At 51.9% G+C, this 18,653-nt stretch overlaps 1 protein-coding gene across 6 annotated transcripts; it reads right to left on the bottom strand.

Annotated features, from left to right (window-relative positions):
* Nucleotides 1–878: 878 nt before the first annotated feature.
* Nucleotides 879–17,707, bottom strand: GRM6 (glutamate metabotropic receptor 6). 6 transcript variants are annotated; one of them, XM_045485319.1, is made up of 12 exons: nucleotides 17,380–17,707; nucleotides 16,507–17,024; nucleotides 13,330–13,546; nucleotides 12,999–13,134; nucleotides 12,143–12,297; nucleotides 10,871–11,011; nucleotides 10,567–10,767; nucleotides 7,838–7,983; nucleotides 7,121–7,744; nucleotides 4,289–4,600; nucleotides 2,364–3,578; nucleotides 879–2,129 (listed from the first exon to the last, which is right to left on the bottom strand). In XM_045485319.1, the coding sequence occupies exons 2-11, from the start codon at nucleotides 17,011–17,013 to the stop codon at nucleotides 3,381–3,383; spliced, it is 2,637 nt and encodes an 878-aa protein (XP_045341275.1). In that variant the 5' UTR covers nucleotides 17,014–17,024; nucleotides 17,380–17,707; the 3' UTR covers nucleotides 879–2,129; nucleotides 2,364–3,380. The 6 variants fall into 6 exon arrangements, with proteins under 6 accessions (XP_045341275.1, XP_045341305.1, XP_045341269.1 ...); XM_045485349.1 differs by lacking the exon at nucleotides 16,507–17,024 and having other exon boundaries at nucleotides 17,380–17,508; XM_045485313.1 differs by lacking the exon at nucleotides 17,380–17,707 and having other exon boundaries at nucleotides 16,507–17,280.
* Between the last annotated feature and the right edge of the window lie 946 nt (nucleotides 17,708–18,653).

Here is an 18,653-nt window from a genome sequence, read left to right as displayed (position 1 = left end):
CATTCTATAAAATGATGGTGGAAAGATTCACTGGAATTGTGCATTTTATTCCAGTTTAGGGGAATCTTGCAAATTGGTAAGTACATAAAAAAGCAGCAGAGAACCCAAGTCAGGCTTTTGGGGAAAGTTATTCAACAAGAAGTCACTGAGTGAGAGACAATGAATGTAAATGAATTGGTGGGACTTTTCCAAAGAGCACAGAATGTTAATAAATGCAACAAAGCTGTATAGTAAATGTAATAGATGTATCCAAAAGAAGTCTGAACCTTGACACTGTACAATTTCTAGATGTGAAAGCCAACTGAAAGAAGTCTACAGTGTCAGGGGCAGCTTGTTTCCCTCCTTAAGGCCCTTTCACACCAGTGTAAAGACATTAGGAGCGTCTGGGTGGCTCAGTCGGTTAGGCATCTGACCAGCTAAGGTTGTGGTCTCATGGTTCGTGGGTTCTAGCCCTGCATTGGGCTCTGTGCTGACAACTCAGAGCCTGGAACCTGCTATAGATTCTGTCTCTCTCTCTCTCAGTCTCTCTCTCTCTCTCTCTCTCTGCCCCTCCCCCACTTGCTCTCTCTCTCTCTCTCTCTCTCTCTCTAAAATAAATAAACATTTAAAAATTTTTAAAAAGAATATAGTTAATATAAGAGAGGGTCTGCTTATACAAATCTCAATACATTGGACACAGGTGATAACCTTATGAATAGGTGAGTAAAAGTTTTTATCAAAATGTAATCTTCCTCTGCTTTAGAGAACTTGTAGTGGAGAAGAATATTGTGATTATAATGTGGGAAAGCCTCCAATCCAGAGCCCCATTTTCACTGGAACACATAATTCATATGGGGGAGAAATCATTCAAGGGCGACGAATATGAGAAAGCCTACAAATATAGTCCAGTTTTTATTCAGCATAAAAGAAACAACACAGACAGAATGCCTTATAAATTCCAGAAATTTGAAAACAACAACAACAACAACAAACCTTTTTAAAAGGTTTCAACTGATTGAACCTCAAAGAAGGCAAAACTATGCATGTACATAGCATGGGGAAACCTTCAGGAAGTTGTCAGCCCCCCACTGAACATCAAATGTTTGAATGATCAAAGACAGAGATCGTATGTACACACTGATTGAAGAAAAGCCTTCTTCTGGGAGTCGAAATTTTGTAATACATTAAAGAATTCATAAAGGAGAGGAACCTCACAAGCGTGCCACATGTAACAACACCTTTAGTAATAGAGGGGTCCACACTGCACACAAAATGGCACATGCTTGGAAGTCATCTACACGTGGACTGAATGTGAGATTCCTGTAAGAAGGTACCAGAACCTGCTGTGTAACAAAGCTTTCACACCATTTATACCAGAGAGACGGGTATGAATGAGTGTGGGGACTGTGTGAAAGTCTTCAGTAGGAAGCCAGGACTCTAAGGCAGAAGCTTCACACTGGAGGAAAATCTTCTAAATTTAGAAAATTTCTACTAAGAAATCATCCAAACTCTAAGTCACAGAGCGCCGAGTGGGGAAAACCACAACTATGTAAAAAATATATATATATGGAAACGTTTTCAACTAGAAGTCAACAGGAATTGTACATCAGGGAGAAACACTGGGAAAAACACACAGGGACACCTGCCTTTGGATATCAGAGCTCACTGACTCTCTGTGAGTTCATATAGGAGGAAAACCCCATAAAACCACTAGTGTGGAAAAGCCTTCAGCAAGAAAACACACCTCATCACGTTATACGAAAGAAAATCCACACAGGAAGGAAGCCCGATGAGATAGTGAATTTTGGAAAGCACTGAGAGATAAATAAAACTTCCTAATTCACATGGTGGAGAGACCATAGGAATGCAAAAACGTGAGGATGGAGAATCTGTACACCAAAAATGTTACTTTGTGGAGAAGGCCTATTAATTTAATTTAAGGAATCAGACCTAGTCCCAAGGTCACAATTTAGTACACAACAGAGACTCAGTGTAGGAAACAGTCTTTTTTGTTGTATGAAGTGGGGTTGATCTTCAGAATCGGTTCAAGACATCAGCTACTAGAGAATTCAAACTGATAAATGAAAAGAGTCAATTTAACAAATTTAAATCGTGCCACAGGGAAATACAATTCCACAACTGAAACCAACCTTTTTTAAATTTTTTTTTTCCAACGTTTTTATTTATTTTGGGGACAGAGAGAGACAGAGCATGAACGGGGGAGGGGCAGAGAGAGAGGGAGACACAGAATCCGAAACAGGTTCCAGGCTCCGAGCCATCAGCCCAGAGCCCGACGCGGGGCTCGAACTCACGGACCGCGAGATCATGACCTGGCTGAAGTCGGACGCTCAACCGACTGCGCCACCCAGGCGCCCCAAACCAACCTTTTGGAAAAAAAAAAAAAAAAAAAAAAAAACTGAAAAATGAATGTCCATGCATCTGATGTCCAAGCATTTCCCTCCCATGCCCTGTGTTTGCCTTTCAAAAGGGACCTCCCAGTAAATATTGGGAGAGAAAAGTTTCAATATTCATCCTAAGATGTCTACCTGGAATTAATCGTCACCATGGACACAGCTCTCTGTCACTGGCCCCAGCCTGAGGCTCCTGACCACAATCTCTCACAGGCATCAGAAGAGGGCAACCACCACCCTGTTGTTTTATTCTCATACCACTAACACCACACGAGGGTTTGGGGGTCATTTGAGGGCATATGCATGGGAAAGGCAAAAAGCTATACTCCTAAGTGTGACATGCCCCAGATCCCAGGGGCGAAGGTTCTGAGAAAAAGACCTCAACACATGTAACCTCATGGGGTACGTCTCAGTTCTCACTCTCACATCGCATTCTCGCTCTCTGAGCTCTGACCCAAGGTTCCATCCCTCATTGCCAAGCCTGAGTTACTCAGTCCGGAACCCAGACCCCCAGGGTCTCTTGTGGAAACTGCTCCTCCCTGCATCCAGCCCTGTATTTCCACAGTGAGATCTACACATTCTTGCACACTGCCCAATCCCCGGGTTTTGCTGGCTAAGTGGGTAGAAATCTCACTCACGCTGGGCCAAGCCTGGGGCTTCATCATGCTCTCTGAACTCAGACCAGGGAGCATAAGTTCAGTCACTCCCTAGAGTAGAATCTTCGTGGTGGCTGTTTCCCTCCATGAGTAGAAAGTCTGGTCTGCAGCAAGGATATATGGTGCCCACAGGCACAGAAAAGCAGGGATGACGTGTGGTGTGTGGGTCCAGATCTTTCTGGAGTCCAGCCCCATCCCAGTGGGCATGGGCTTTGTGGACTCCCTGCCTCCAACTGCTCACTGCAGACCTGGACTTTTCACAGCTTCCATGGTGAAGCAAGGGAAAGAAAAGAGCAGAAGAGAGGGAGCAACCATCCCACTCATCCCCCACTCACTACTTGGGGGCCTCCGTGTCCTCGCCCTTGGGTGGGGCTGCCACTGTGGAGGTCGCCTTGAGGCTTCGCTTCCGCTTCTGCACATTCTGCTCCGGGTGGAACAGGATGACGTAGGTCTTGGGCACATAGAGCATGCCGAGGGACACCGATGCACTCAGGCTCAAGGACACAGTCAGTGTGGTGGTTTGGATGTAGATCTGAGTCATGGAGGAAGGGACCGGGTGGGACTCAGCCCTGTTCTCTCCCACCCCCCCCCCCACATGAGTCTGTGTTCATCGGGTGAATGGAAAAGACAACATACGAGCAAAGGCCCTGTGGCATGAAGAAGTGGTGGTCATGACATGGCTCCAATAGAGACAGGATGGAGGATGAGTGACACGGCACAAAATGGACAAGTGACCAAGGGAAGTGAAGGGTTCATTCACAGCGAGTGACACCTGGGGAAATGGTCCCTATGCCTGAAAAGGGTTAGAGCATGTTAATGAATGAGTGAATATGTTTTCAAATGAACAAACCAACGAACAGAGATTGAATAAGAGAGCAAGTGGGCAGATGATTGACGGGTGAATAAGCAAATGTTCTACTCTGTGCACAAATAAATGACTGAATAATGATCAAGCAAATGGACTGACAGATTAATGGATTGACAGGTTTGAAGTATATGAAGAAGTAATTGAATAGAAACAAGTTAGTGGATGGATAGAAGCATGGATGAACAAATGAAGGGAGACAGAACTCACTGAGCCAGCAGCGACACTGACAAATGAGTGAATGAGTATGTACATGAATGAATCAGCCAACAAGCAATCATTCAGATGGGTGGTCCAGCTCTTGGGACAATTGAGCCCCTCCTTGGACAGGCAAGAAACAGAGGAGGCAGTGAAAGCAACGGGAGACCCCAGATTACCTTCTCAGCTGACTGGGCGGTACCAAAGAAGATAGGCACAAAAGCTAGCCAGATGATGCAGGTGGTGTACATGGTAAAGCCGATGGGCTTGGCCTCATTGAAGGTCTCGGGCACACCGCGGGCCTTGATGGCATACACTGTGCATGTGACCATGAGCAGGAGGCTGTAGCCCAGGCAGCCGATGAGGGACAGATCTGACATGTCGCACTTGAGCACCCCTCTGGCCTGCTCTGGGTCCACGGTCCGTTGCTCTTCGTAGTCAATCACGCTGTGTGGGGGCTGGGCCCCCAGCCATGCCATCACTCCCACCACCTGCAGGAGCCGACACCATATCAGGGACACACCCAGCCTAGCCACCCACCCATGTCTGGCAGGTTAGGGTTGCCTCCAGGCTCCTGGCCTACTGAGTGGGATGCTTAGGCCCAAGAGCCACAGTGACAGCAGGCAGAGGCCCTGGAATTGTGACCCTACACATATCTTCTCCATTCTACCTTGGGGGAGGAGCCGGTGCATGCCCCATGGATGCCCCCAGACTCAGCAGAGATCTTGTCTCCTCACAGCCCTCCAGGTAGGCAGTAACCATCTCCATTCTGTAGATGTGAAAACACGAGCTTGATCCTGTCTAGCAACATGGCAAACCTAGTTCTTGAGGACCCCCTTCCTTCTCCAGCTCCAGAGAACTGTTGAACATAATGTGATGAAATCATGTGCAGATGCATGGTGAAGCTCAGAACGAGGCACTTAAACAGACACTGGTAAGAATGTGAGCTGATGCCAGGTGGCCTGGGAGGTTATCAAAGTTGAACACAAGCACTAACAGCGGGGAGATGGAATAGCAATTCCCTCACAGTGACAGGAGACATGACCTTGAGCCAAGAGAAGCTGGGGAACAGGAACTAAGACACCTGCATAGAGGCAGGACGCTGGAAGGGCTGCCCCGTCCGTGCATGCAGATTGTTCACTGCACAAGACTGCCTGATGTATGTGTGTAGGAGGGGGGTAGGTGGGGCTGAAATCCAGCCAACACTCCGGTGCCATACTATGTCCCTAGAGCAGAGCTCTGTGATCCTGGAAGAAGGGATGCTTTTTTTTTTTAATTTTTTAAAATGTTTATTTATTTATTTTGAGAGAGAGAGAGAGAGAGAGAGAGAGCGAGCAGGGGAGGAGCAGAGAGAAGGAGAAACAGAATCCAAAGCAGGCTCCAGGCTCTGAGCTGTCAGCGCAGAGCCTGATGTGGGGCTCAAACTCACAAACTGAGATCATGACCTGAGCCAAAGTCAGAAGCTCAACTGCTGAGCCACCCAGGTGCCCCAAGAAGGGATGCTTTTTATTAATTTGTACATCCAGAAGGAGAACTTTTTTGTGATTCTCCCAAAGGCAGTAGCTCCATAAACAAGGGACTAATAACACCCCACCCAATGTCCAGGAAAGCAGCATGAAGGCTCCTCTTATAACAAGGCTCTAGGTAGGGGGGAAAAGTTGCCTGTGAGAAACTAATACCCAAGGCCTGTGATACACAGAAGCAGCAACCAAAATGGATCCCACCAATTTTGCAACACATGTAATTGAGAAGGAACAAGCATCTGGTACATGTAAAAAACAAACAAACAAAAACAAAAAAAAACCTCCTACAAAATAATAGAAAATGTGCAAAGTGTAGGAACAGGCACATCACAGAAGAGGAAACTCCGAAGGCCAGCTCCACTAGTAATTAAGTAAATGCAAATTAAAACAATGAGATACCACTTCATGTCCTCAAGAGTGGTAAATAACCTAGTAAAATTGAAGGTATGCCTCTTTGAAAGGGTCCAGAACCTCTGGAAAGGTGGGTCCGCAGATGAACCAGGAGGTACTAAATGTAGTCTAAGTATCTCTATCCTGGGGAAAGGGGCACCACAGGGATTTCAAGGAGGGAAGCAGGAAGGTAAGAAGTCAGGATGTGCTGGGCATTGCCATTCTGGCCCTGACAGGGGACGCTCGGCCCCTGCTATCTTTAGGAAGATGGCAACACTTTTCAGTCATGGAGAATTGCCTGTGGGTGGGAATGAAGGTGGTATATGCAGAACTAGGTAGGGAGAAGGGCTTGCCTGGAGTGGAGAGCGTGTCATGTCAAAAGCAGGCTGACCATAGGCCCTCCACCTAGCCCTGAGAACTGGGCTGGCTGTACAATATCACAGTGTCACACACACCCGTCTCTCAGTACCCTTTGCACAGAAAATATCCAGTGCCTTCCAGCTCATGAGAGTAATTTCTGCTGTTATAATGTTACTATCTTAGAGAAAACCCTGAAGGTCCTCTGCTTTTGCTGCACATACAGCATGAAATCCCTGCCATTTATGGAGCTGGATGACCCGCTCCATAGTGCCATTGCTGGAGCCTGTGCCTCTCATCCAGGTTACCCTGGTGACTGGGCAACAAACAGGAACTCCCTTTATGGAAACAGATTTTTTTTTTTTTTTTGCTTGAGAAAACTGTCACATAGCTCTTTGCCTTATTTTTATATGGGAGCCAAATTGTGGAAGAGTTTGTTCAGTGTACAGAAAATAATCTCATTGTTTTTACAGAAATGTTGCTGGATGCTCGCACTCCCCAGCTTAAGGACCATTTTCTCTCAAGGACAGAGCCCCGGGGACTGGCTGCTCTGAAATGAGTTCTGCATATAAGTAAAACAGTAGGGCCCTGTCTCTTGAGCCTTCCCCTCCCCTCCCCCCTTAATTTTGACATAGGAGCCAAAATAGAAGAGTGATCACCTGAGTTTTTGGAGTGTTGGACAAGCCCGCCAGCACAGGCGCAATGCGCCCACCGAGTGGCCCTGGGATTCCCACGACCCACCTGCACGGAGGTGAGGCTGAAGGTGATGACGAGCTGCGAGGTGGGGCTGATGAAGGGCGGCGGCGTGACGGAGCGCTTCCCCTGCTCGAAGATGCGGTAGATGCGGTTGGTCTTGGTGAGCAAGGCCGAGTAACTGAGCGTGGTGCCCAGGCCGAGGAAGAGCCTGCGCCCCGCGCACACTGCCGCGCCGGGCTCGGCCACCATGAGGAAGGTGATGGCGTAGATGAGGAAGATGCCGGTGAGCAGCACATAACTGAGCTCGCGGCCCGAGGCGCGGACGATCGGCGTGTCGTTGTGCCGCACAAAGGTGGCCACCACGGTGGTGGTGGCCATGCTGCCCAGCACGGCCAGCAGAAGTGGCGGCGCGGCCCAGGGCGAGGACCAGGTCAGGCGCACGACGGGCGTGGGGCGGCAGCCCGTGTGGTTGCGCGTGGGCCGCATGTCCCCGGGGCAGGCCTCGCACGTGAACTCGTCCACCTGGAAGCGGTACCCGTCACAGGCCTCGCAGTGCCAGCAGCAGGGGACGCCCTTCACCATCTTTTTCCGCTCACCGGGCCCGCAGGGGAGGCTGCACTGGGACGCAGGCACCTCGCGGGGGTCTCCTAACCACTGGAGAGCTTCCACCTGCGGGCACAGGAGACGCGAGCCTGGGACTCCATTTGGGGACGGTGGGCCCGGGCCCCTGCGCCTCCCGTCGGCGTGTCTGTGCCCACTCACGTCCAGCCTGAGAGTCTCTGCCCACTGGCCCACGGCCTGGTAGCCGCCGCTGCCCGCACTGCCGTTGGCCGCCTGGTACTGGAAGATGTCATAACGCCCCGGCGCATCCCCGTTCTCGTTGAACATCACCGGGGTCCCCGCGCTGCCTAGAGGGAGAGCCCATCATCCTCAGCTGGTCCCCCAGCTCATCCCGGAGACGCCCAAGGCCCAGCCAGGTTAAAGAAGTCATGTGCAAAGATGCTCAGTGTCATCAGGGAAATGCAACTCAAAATCTGTAATAACAGGAGCATCTGGACAGCTCAGTCGTTTAAGCGCTGGACTTTGGCTCAGGTCATGATCTTACAGTTGGTGAGTTCAAGCCCCGCCTCAGGCTGTGTGCTGATAGCTCAGAGCCCAGAGCCTGCTTTGGATTCTGTGTCTCCCTCTCTCTGCCCCTTCCCCACTCATGCTCACTCACTCTCTGTCTCTCTCTCAAAAATAAATAAACATTAAAACAAAACTACAATGAGATACCTCCTCACACCCATTAGCATGGCCACTTTTCACATACCAGAAAATAACGAGACTCAGTGAGGATGTGGAAAAATTGGAACCCTGATGTATTTTGCTGGTGCAGATGTAGAATGGTGCCATCACTGTGGAAAAAAAGTGTGGCAGTTCCTTGAAAAACTAAACACAGAATTATCACATCCCCAGCAACTCCACTTCTGGGTATATGCCCCAAAGAAGTGAATGCAGGGCCTCCAAGACCTATCTATCCACCCGTGTTCACGGCAGCTTTGTTCACAGTAGCCAAAAGGTGGACACACAAACGTTGTTCACTGGGGGCTGAATGAATCAACAAAGTGTCTATTCATGCAAGGACATTATTCAGCCTTAGAAAGGAAGGGCGTTCTGACACATAGCTATGACACGGATGAACCTTAAGGACATTATACTAAGTGCAGTGAGCCAGTCACACGAAAGGCCAAATACTGCATGATTCGTCTTGCGGGATGTACCTAGAGGAGGCAAAATCATAGAGACAGAATGTTGAATGGAGGTGGCCAGAGGCTGGGGGAGGGCGAGGAGGAGCTGTTCTTTAATGGGGACAGAATTTCAGTCTTAAGATAAAAAGAAGTTCTGGAGAATGATTGCTGCACAGTGTACACGACTAAGCTGTACCCTTAAAGATGGTTAAGATGGTCTGTATTACACCATGTATATGATAACCACAATTTAAAAAGAAAAATGAAAGGGACTCCTGGGTGGCTCAGTCGGTTAAGCGGCCGACTCTTGGTTTCAGCTCAGGTCATGATCTCACGTTTCTTGAGTTTGAGCCCCACATCGGGCTCTGCGCTGACAATGTGGAGCCTGCTTGGGATTCTCTCTCTCCTCTCTCTGCCCCCCTCCCACTTGCTCTCTCTGTCTCTCTTGAAATGCATAAATAAACTTCAAATAAGAAAAAGAAAAAAGAAAGAGCTTTAACAAGCCAGGCAAAATGATGGGTTCAAGACTTGTACAAAGGTCTGAGTGTTGGCATGAGATTTGTACTGATTTGAACAATCAGCTTTTATTTCTTTTAATGATTTTTTAAGTTTACTTATTTATTTTTGAGAAAGACAGAGACAGCATGAGGGGAGGGCAGAGAGACAGAGAGGGAGAGAGAGAATCCCAAGCAGGCTCCACGCTGTCAGTACAGAGCCCAATGTGGGACTCAACCTCACAAACCGTGAGATCACAACCTGAGCCAAAACCAAGAGTCGGCTGCTTAACTGAGCCACCCAGGTGCCCCTTGGCTTTATTTCTTTTGGAAGCCCATTCTACCAGCTTGTAGAGCTGGTCTGTAATGATAGTAAGTTGTGCCATTTATCAGAGAGCTTAGCAGAAAGAAGGTATTCGGTAGTTGGTGGAAGAACACTTTTTAATTTTATAAAGACTAGTAACTGGGGGCACCTGGGTGGCTCAGTCAGTTGAGCATCCGACTTAGGCTCAGGTCATGATCTCACAGTTTGTGAGCCCGTGCGTCGGCCTCTGTGCTGATAGTTCAGAGCCTGGAGCCTGCTTTGGATTCTGTGTCTCTCTCTTTCTCTGCCCCTGCCCTGCTCACACTCTGTCTCTCTCAAAAATAAACATTAAAAAAAAAAAAAAAGAATAGTAATTGACTAAGAAGTATATCTCTCTGCACAAACCATGAGGGCAGCTTGGGTCCATTTGGGCCTTTTCAGAAGACCTTATTCTGAGCCCTGCCTATGTGCCAGGCCCTCTGCTGGTACCAGAGGACACATCAGACTTACACCTTGTGCTCCCGTGGCACAGAGCTTAGCTGGGGTGGCCTTTGCAAGCTCAAGACTCAGAATGGGCAGCCTGTCCACACTGTACACAGTGCCTTTGCACAGTCTGCACCGTGCCCCACACAGGCCCAGAGTCCAGATGCCCCTGAACTCTGTGCAATGGAGGGGAGAGTTGCAGGTGGCCTGCTGAGGGTTCCAGGCAGGAAGGGGTCACAGAAAAAGTTCCCCAACACCTGAATTTCGCAACTTGGGGCAAGGGGTACTGAAGCCTGGGGATGAGTGTTAAAAATTGGTTCCAGAATTTGGCTTAAGTTTCCAGCTCTCAGTTCCGGGTGCCCCCACCATACCATCCTGCCTCTCTCATCCTTTTGATCCCCAGTCAACCTAGATCCCGCAGAGAAATCCAACCCCGGGGGCTTCCCTTCCCTGTTGTTAGGAGATCTGGCTCCCACTCACCATTGAAGCGGACAGCTCGAATATACTGCAGCAGCATCCGCCCATCGGTGGTCTCCATCGCGGGGCACAGGCCCGTGAGCCCTGGGCAGAGTGCCTGGTGCATGCTGTGGAGGGCGTGGGCAATGGCGTAGACAGCATCGATCACAAACTGCACCTTCCCCTCCTGCTCGTAGGTAGAGTCCCGGCCGATGCGTTCCTCACCTGTCCTAGGGATGCCCGGAGGAAGTGTGCCTGGACCCCCGGCATCCCACCTGGCCTCCCACTTTCTCCCTCACCTCCCCTTGCCACCCCGGGCAGCTCTCACCTGTGCATTTGCGGGCGGAGTCGTCGGACTGGGTACCTGAGCTGATCAGTTTGCAGTTGAAATTCTCTTCCCAGAACTCGGCAAACCAGATGTTCCGGCGGTTGTTCTCCAGGGAGCGGGTCATGAAGTACTGGTCAAATCCTGAGAGTGGGGAGAGAGGAGGATGGCAACCATCTGAACCAGGCATGATTCTTCTGTGTCCCTTCACCACTTGCTCACTTCGCAGCTAGGACTGGCCACATGACTGACTTCTGGCCAGTGACTTCAGAGTGATCTGGGGGCTCCAGGGTAGAATTTGCGTCCTGTTGTAAACTCAGAGCCTCACTGCATGAAAGACTTTGAGGTTGCTCCTTCTTTCCTGGTTAGGATGCTACTGTGAAGGTGTGATGGGTGGAGCTTCAGTAGCCACTTTGTGATTATTAAGACACCTCAGTCACCAAGGCATATAGCAACCATGGAGGATGGTGGAACAGAAGTGGGGACAGAGCTCAGGACTTTGAGAATGTCATTAACTCACTGGCGCAAATCTGAAGTGGCCTACTTTCAGACATCTTGTCTTGTGACGAAGTGCCTTTATTGCTAAAACTGCTCTTATCCTAATTTGTAAAATGCAACCAAATGCACTCTAAGGGAAAGAAAAAGTGTGAGGGTGGGTGTACACCCACAAGAGGCTCTGAGTCCCCAAAAGTTAAGGCTCTCAGCCTTTACAAGTTTCTGTTCTTCATAAAATAGCCCTGTAGCACCTCATGAAGGTGCCTTCAGGTCAGTCTTTGGGAAAACGATCAATCCTGTTATAAAGGGAACATCTCTGCTGGATTGTTCCAGACATTCACAGGTGGTATGGTGGAAGAAGGGAGGGGAGGCAGGCTTCATCATCTGACCAATAGGACAATATGTCGCCATCCTCGGCCTTGCTCCCTCTTCCCCAGCCCTCAAATTGGTGTGCCTTTTGAGGAACCAGCAACACCAGGAATGTAGGCATTGAATTAAAACAAAAACAGAAAGAGCAAAACTAATTCTTCACCCTGTGCAGTGGGGTGGGCTTTTCCTCCTTTGCCAACTCAAACACTGCCCGGAGGGAGGCATTCACAGAATCTCAGAATCCTAGAGTTTGGGAATCCCGGAAAGGACATGAATTAGGATGCAATTTTACAGGTGGAGAAAATGAGTCCCCCTCCCCCCCCCCCCGTCACCACCACCACAAAGAGGGGTCCATGGGGAAGGACAAGCAGGGGCAGGGGATACCGTGGGGGACAGCATCCCTGCACTCACCATCTATGGAAGCCCTTTTGGGCAGGATGGTGATGGCCCCCACGGCCACATCCTCCAGGTTCAGGATGGGTGAGATCTTGGCTCCCCAGCTGTCGGAGCCGACCCATAGGAAGTGACCCGTCAGGTTGGCCTGGCGTGCGGCCTCCAGTACCCTCCTGGTAGGAATGGGGCGAGGGGTTAGTGAGGGCCTGCAATCCTCCTCCAACTTACCTCTGGCCACTTCCTGTTCTTCTCTCTTCTTCTATCCCCTTCCAAACCATTCAGCAGACCCTCATTTATCAGGAAAAATGGGGTGTCTGGGGTTTAGGACACCTGCCCTTGGCTTCTCAGGTAGTCAAGGTTGCAGCCAGGCTCTGGCCCCAGGCCTGCCCTCTTGTTCTGTGCATACAGCCCACTTCACACTGCCTGGAAGAGGGGCCTCCCTTTTCTTGCGGAGCCCTCTGCTGGCTCTGAGCCACACAGGCCTCAGGGCAGAGTCCATGGCCACCTGCTGATACCCCCTGAACTGCCTCCCGGGGCTCCTTGCCTGACAGCTCATTTTCTGCACTTAGATCTGCCCACGGGTCTCTCCCCTATTTTGGATGATAAGAACAGACAGGCGTTTTTGTGTGTTTCCCTTGGCTAGTCTTGGAGCATCTCCACCCAGAACAGGCCTGGTTCGTTTCTGGGGGGCACCAGACAGAGAAATGGCAGCAGGAAAAATGTGTAAGGGCAGGAAGGTGGGGGGGCAGTCAAGGAGAGAGGGAGGAGGAGGAAGGGAGGATGCGCAAGGCTGGAGGATATGTAGGAAGAGGGGGCAGGGCCTTCGAGGAGAGCCTCTAATAAACATGGTGATGGAATGCGCCCACTGTCCCACCTGATGTCATCCTCGTTGGCAAAGATGATGATGCCCCGGGCATTGGGCGTCTCCATTAGTCTCTTGATCACCTTGTTGAATTCTCCTGGCTTTGGTTCCCTGGGAATCTTGATGGACTGGGCAATACAGACCCCCCCTGGGTGTCGGGGATGCCAAAGTCACCTTTTGTTCCACCCACTCACCCAACCCACTGGGGCCGCCACTGTGCATAATTGTGGCAGGGACAGAGTCCTCCAAAGGAAAGGGGCACCTGCCCACAGGGGCACCATCCACGCTCCCCACCATGTCTGATGGCCCTGGCTCACCCCTGGTACCCCCACACCCAGCTCACCAGCCTCCCGGGAGATCTGCACAAAGGCCTCAACCCCACTCTCGCCATAGTTGCCCTCGGAGGCCAGTGTGGACACGTAGTTCCATCCCAGCGCCCTCACGATGTCCACCATGGCCTGGGCCTGGTAGGAGTCAGGTGGCACGACTCGGGAGAAGAAGTCATAGCGTGTGGAGTCGCTGAGCTCAGGGGCTGTGGACGCGTAGCTGATCTGGGGTATCTGGAATGGGGAAGGACATCTGGGTTATGGAGGGAGGGTCAGTGACCCTATGGGGAGGGAGGGCAACAGGGATCCAGGACACAGGTGGGGGCATGGAAGTTCAGGATTAGGGTTGGAATAGCCGCATGGAGACGCCTCAGGTGTGGGAAAATCTCTGCATTTTGAGAAGTGGTCTGATGGAATATGGGAGGTATGAGGGTCTAAGGAAGAGGGCAGAGCACCATACACACTGGTGCAGGATGTGTCCAGGCAAAGGTGGAGTGGGGACTCAAGTCCATCCTGTAGCTGATCCAGCTGCTGGGCAAAGGCTGCATCTGAGAGGGGAATGGGGCTCCTGTCATCCCTAGGGGACAGCATATTTTCCTAATTCACACAAAGGGGCAATCTGAGTAGGGGAGTGGCACTCCCAAGCAGGGTCAGAGCAGGCAGGGGGGCTAGGAAGGGATTATTTGATTCAAAGCTGTGTCTGGTTTTCTGGAGGGGACTGCTTGGAGTTGGGTTTATGTCTGTGCATTAGAGTGATCGACAGCTGGGATTATGGGCTGAGCTGATCCAGGAGAAGGGGGGGGGGGCGTGAAGAGCAAGGGTGGGAGGAGAGTGGAGAATGGTAGGGGAAGGCTGAGGAAATCAGGACGATGGAGGCTAACTAGAGAAGAGGGCTGAAGTGGGAGCTGGTGAAGGTCAGAAGACAGGGAAGTTTCTGGCAGGGGTGGGCCAGACTGGTCTAGGGGAGACAGGAATGTCTGAAGCAGGACAGAAAGTGTAGAGTGTGGAGACAGTGTGCGAAAAGCAGGAGGGAGAGAGAAGGAAAGACGGAAGGAGGAAGAAGGAAGAGAGCGGCAGGGAGACAGAAAAAGAAAAATAAGAAGAACCACAAAGAAAGAGGGAATGTCAGAGAAAAAGGAGACAGAGAAGGACGAGGGCAGTTCGTGGATGCTGTAGATACTCTGGGCACTCTAGACACTAAAGTTTAATCTTGAGAACAATCTCCTTGTACAGGTTGAACCTCCTGAGAGAAATTAATCTAAAATGCCTGACTGCTGGGGCGCCTGGGTGGTTCAGTTGGTTAGGCATCCAATTCTTTGTTTCAGCTCAGGTCTTGATCCTGCGGTTCGTGGATTCGAGCCTCTCATCTGGCTCTGTGCTGACAGCTCAGAGCCTACTCTTGGGATTCTCTGTCTCTGTCTCTCTCTCTGCCCCTCCCCTACTTGCTTTCTCTCTCTCTCTCTCTCTCTCTCTCTCTCTCAAAATAAACAAACATTTAAAAATAAAATAAAATAGGGGCATCTGAGTGGCTGTCGGTTGAGCATCTGACTTCAGCTCAGGTCATGATCTCCCAGTTCATGAGTTTGAGCCTCCACATCGGGCTCTGTGCTGACAGCTCAGAGCCTGGAGCCTGCTTCAGATTCTGTGTCTGTCTTTCTCTCTGCCCCTCCCCTGCTCTCACACACACACACACACACACTCTCTCTCTCTCTCTCTCAAATATAAATAAGCATAAAAAGTTAAAATAAATAAATAAAATAAAATAAAATAAAATAAAATAAAATAAAATGCCTGACAGCACAGTAATACAAATATGGCCTGAACTCCGTCTCTGCTCCTGGACCAGGAATTGCAAAACAGCCCCTCAGGGAACCAAATCTGTTCCCTGGTTGCCATTCATGCACCAATGTCTTCAAGCGTTTAATTTTTGAATTGGTAAGTAGTGTTTAACATGGTGTGGGGGTGCAGGGTGCTACCTTAGTCTGGGGCTGAGCTGGCAGCAGTGGGCCCTGGGCTTATGGGGTCCTGCTTCACCCATCTACGCCCCAACCTGGCCCTTGAAGGCCCTTGAGTCTGAGATCTCTGCACTCAGCCTAGAGGGGCAGACACAGGGAAAGGGACAGAAACCAGAGCTCCAAGCAGGGCAGGGGACAGAGCTATAAACACAGACAGACATGGGCAGTCGGGTGAGACAGAGACTCTCCTCACTACTACCCCACCCCCCATCCACCACACACACACACACACACACACACACATGCACACATCCCAGGGTGCCACAGAACTTCTCTTGGTGCCTACTAGAAGCTGTGTCTGTATGACAACACTGACATCCGGTGGGAACAGGGGTGGGAGGATTACATGGATGCAGATGATGGAGGGGGACCCACATAAAACCTCTACCCAGCATGGTAGAAACAGAGGCCTTGCCTCAGAGAAACTCTCAAGACGCTGAAGTCCCCTCCCCCAGCCAGAAGGAAGCAAAGCCTTCCTTTTTTCACATAAAGATGGAGGGACAGAGACACCCCTTCCCCACAGAACCCCAGTGAATGACTTCTACTGAAAACCCCCACACTCTAATGCCAAAGGCCCCCTAATCCCTTATTCTTATGCCCTTCCCCTCAATCACTGCCCCCCAGGCTGCAGGGAAGGGGCTGCCCCGCACTTAAGACAGTTCCCTCAAGATGAGGGAACTACTCACCACCACCCTCCCCTACCCCGCAGAGTTGCCAGGGTCATGTCCTGGTGACCCCACCAGAGGAGGGCCCTGTCCCCAGGGCCGGGGGCAGGACCACCACACAAGATTGTGCAATATGTGCCCCAAACAAGGACATCCAAGCAAGCGACCAAGATGAGGCTAAACTCCAGGGGGCCCTGCTCTAATCCATTGGGTCTCCAGGCAAAGGCTGCATCCCGCTGTGGGAAGAGGCAGCCTTGACCGCCCAGAAGGTAGGTTTCCTTAATTCACACAAAGGGCTGTGTGTGCAGGTGGCAGCGCTGGCAAGGCACCTGAGCAGACAAGGAAGGGTCGTCGGGTTGGGTTGATCTGGCTCGGGCTTCCTTCTGGCTCCCAGGGCAGGGTTTCTTTGAAGCAGCGGGTGACCTTTGTGAATTTGAGTGATTTCTGCCAGGAGACTAGACTTCAGCCACCCAGAGGGCGGGGACGGGACGAGGACGCGAGAGAGTGCCCTCACCGCAAACAGGCGCAGCACATTGGCGACCATGATCGAGACGGAGCTGGCCGACGCGCCGACGACAGCCACGACCCGCTCGGGGGGCGCGGCGCGCAGCGGAGGGACGCCTCCGGGGCAGCGCACTGCCCCCTCGTCGCCGTCGCCGCGGCCCTGGATCAGCGCCTGCACGAAGGTCAGCGCCTGCTCCAGCGCGTACGTGTCCCGAGAGCAGGTGTCGAGCAGCCGCGCGCCCAGGCGCACGCCGGGCAGCAGCTCAGGGTCGGCGTTCACGCGGTCCAGCGCGTACAGCATGGCCTCCAGCCGGTGCACGCCCTGCTCCTTCTTCAGCTGCCCGCACGCCCTGCCCGCAGCGCCCCGCGCGTGCACCGGGAACAGGCCGCCCAGCGTGAGGCCGCCCGCCAGGCGCACCGAGCCCGCCGCGCCCGCCGCGCCCGCTTGCACCAGCACCAACAGCGGCGGCAGCAGCGCCAGGAGCGGCGGCTCCCGGGCGCTCCCCGGCCTGGCCATCCGCTGTCCAGCTGCGGGAGGAGGACAGGGCGGGGAGGGGAACAGAACAGGGGAACGCTCTGAGCGCTAGGCAGAGGGAGAACCCCGGGTCGCGGGGAAGGGGAAGGAGTTCCGGGTGCTGGGGAGAGGGGAGGCGCGCAATAAATGTTGGCTGAGCGGGTTGGGGAAGAAATGAGCTATCAATTCGCCCAGCCCTCCCAGGTCTCCACCGCGCTCTCACACCCTCTGAATCTTATCACACGCGTCCCCCCCGCCCGACCGCTGTCTCCACCGAGCCAGCCTGCCCCTCCCCGACAGCCCTGGGCCTCTGTTCCTCAGGGACCCAGCCCCAGCGGACAACTAGGCACCCTCCCTAGCCACACTCACCTGTGCCAACCGCTGTTGGTCAGGACAGGGCTGTGACAGATGCACAGGACCCAGAGTGAGAGAGGATTTAAGGATTCTGGGGAAGGAATGAGGCCGCCCTGAGGGTGGAGACCCCTCCTGTGTATGGGGTGTGCACAGAATTGCCTCTCTCTACATCTCCTTTCCCTTCCTCGACTACTCCCTGGGTTTGCTTCTTTCCTCTCTTTGGATGTGTGTCTCACCCCAACCTCTCTCTGGCTGTCTCTGACACACACACTGTCCTTCTCTCTCTTTTTTTTTGTTTGTTTCTCTGTCTCTGTCTCAGGCTCTCTTCTCCCCCTGCTGCCCCAACCCCTTCCCCCGCCTTCTCTCTTCCCTGTCTGTCTCAGTCAATTTCTCTTTCTTTCTTTGTCCCTCTCTTCCTCTCTTTCCTAACCTCCAGTGCCTTGGCTCCAGCTGCCTAAGGCACTCCCCCAAACCCTGCAGTACACTTGGGAGTGGAGGGAGAAAGGAGCTGAATGAGCAAGAACACAACTGGTCACGAAGGGACCACCAGCAAGCAGACCTTTAACATTAGCAAGACCTCTGCTTAACACACACACAACCACCTGACAAAGACTTTTACCATCAGCCCCATTACGCAGGTGGGAAAATAGAAACCTCAAGGAATTAGGTGACTCATCCAAGGTCACACACTTGATGTGGGTCAGCATCAGCATTTGCACTCAGGTTGGTATGAAACTACAAGCCCACACTGCCTCTGCCTTGGATGGGGGTCGGGGACAGCACCAGCTAGCCCAGCAGCTCCTGTCCCAACCTCTTGCATCTGATGGAGGAACCCTAAAGACCTGTTCTTTTGGTCATGTCCAAAGCCTTCCTGGGCTCTGGGGTCTGAAGCAGTGACACACACATGGTGTGAGGCTCTCTGTACCTGAATTTCCCCATCTCATGGTTGAGGGCCAAGGTGAGGGGGTTTTAGCCTCAATATACTTTTACCATCATCCCTGTCTGAGGCCCCGGATCTGGCTCTCTGATCCAGAGAGAGAGAGAGAGAGAGAGAGAGAGAGAGAGCAGAGGGCAGGCTGGGGACAGGTGGTAAGCTCCTAGCCCCAGGGATTTGCAGGCTCATCCCATGGGGCTTGAGCTGGCTTGGGCTCCATTAGTCAGGGTGGATTAGGCTTTGGGGATACAGGGATTTGGGCAAAGCTGACAGAGGGAATGAGCAGAGGCCTTGTCACCCTTCTCCCTTCCCCCACCACATCCAAGGGCCCTGCCTGGAGCTGTCCAGGCACCTC

The sequence above is a fragment of the Leopardus geoffroyi genome, chromosome A1, assembly GCF_018350155.1.
Source record: "Leopardus geoffroyi isolate Oge1 chromosome A1, O.geoffroyi_Oge1_pat1.0, whole genome shotgun sequence".
Taxonomy (NCBI): domain Eukaryota; kingdom Metazoa; phylum Chordata; class Mammalia; order Carnivora; family Felidae; genus Leopardus; species Leopardus geoffroyi.
Note: the sequence above shows the minus strand (reverse complement) of the source record. Positions and strands in the feature narration are given on the sequence as shown.

Coding starts and splice junctions, on each gene's coding strand:
- GRM6 (XM_045485319.1), bottom strand. CDS start 17,013: ATGGCCAGGCCGGGGAGCGCCCGGGAGCCGCCGCTCCTGGCGCTGCTG. Junction 13,547..16,506: donor ATGTGCTGCGCCTGTTTGCG/GTGAGGGCACTC, acceptor TCCCCATTCCAG/ATACCCCAGATCAGCTACGC. Junction 11,012..12,142: donor CAAAAGGGCTTCCATAGATG/GTGAGTGCAGGG, acceptor CCCCACTCTCAG/GATTTGACCAGTACTTCATG.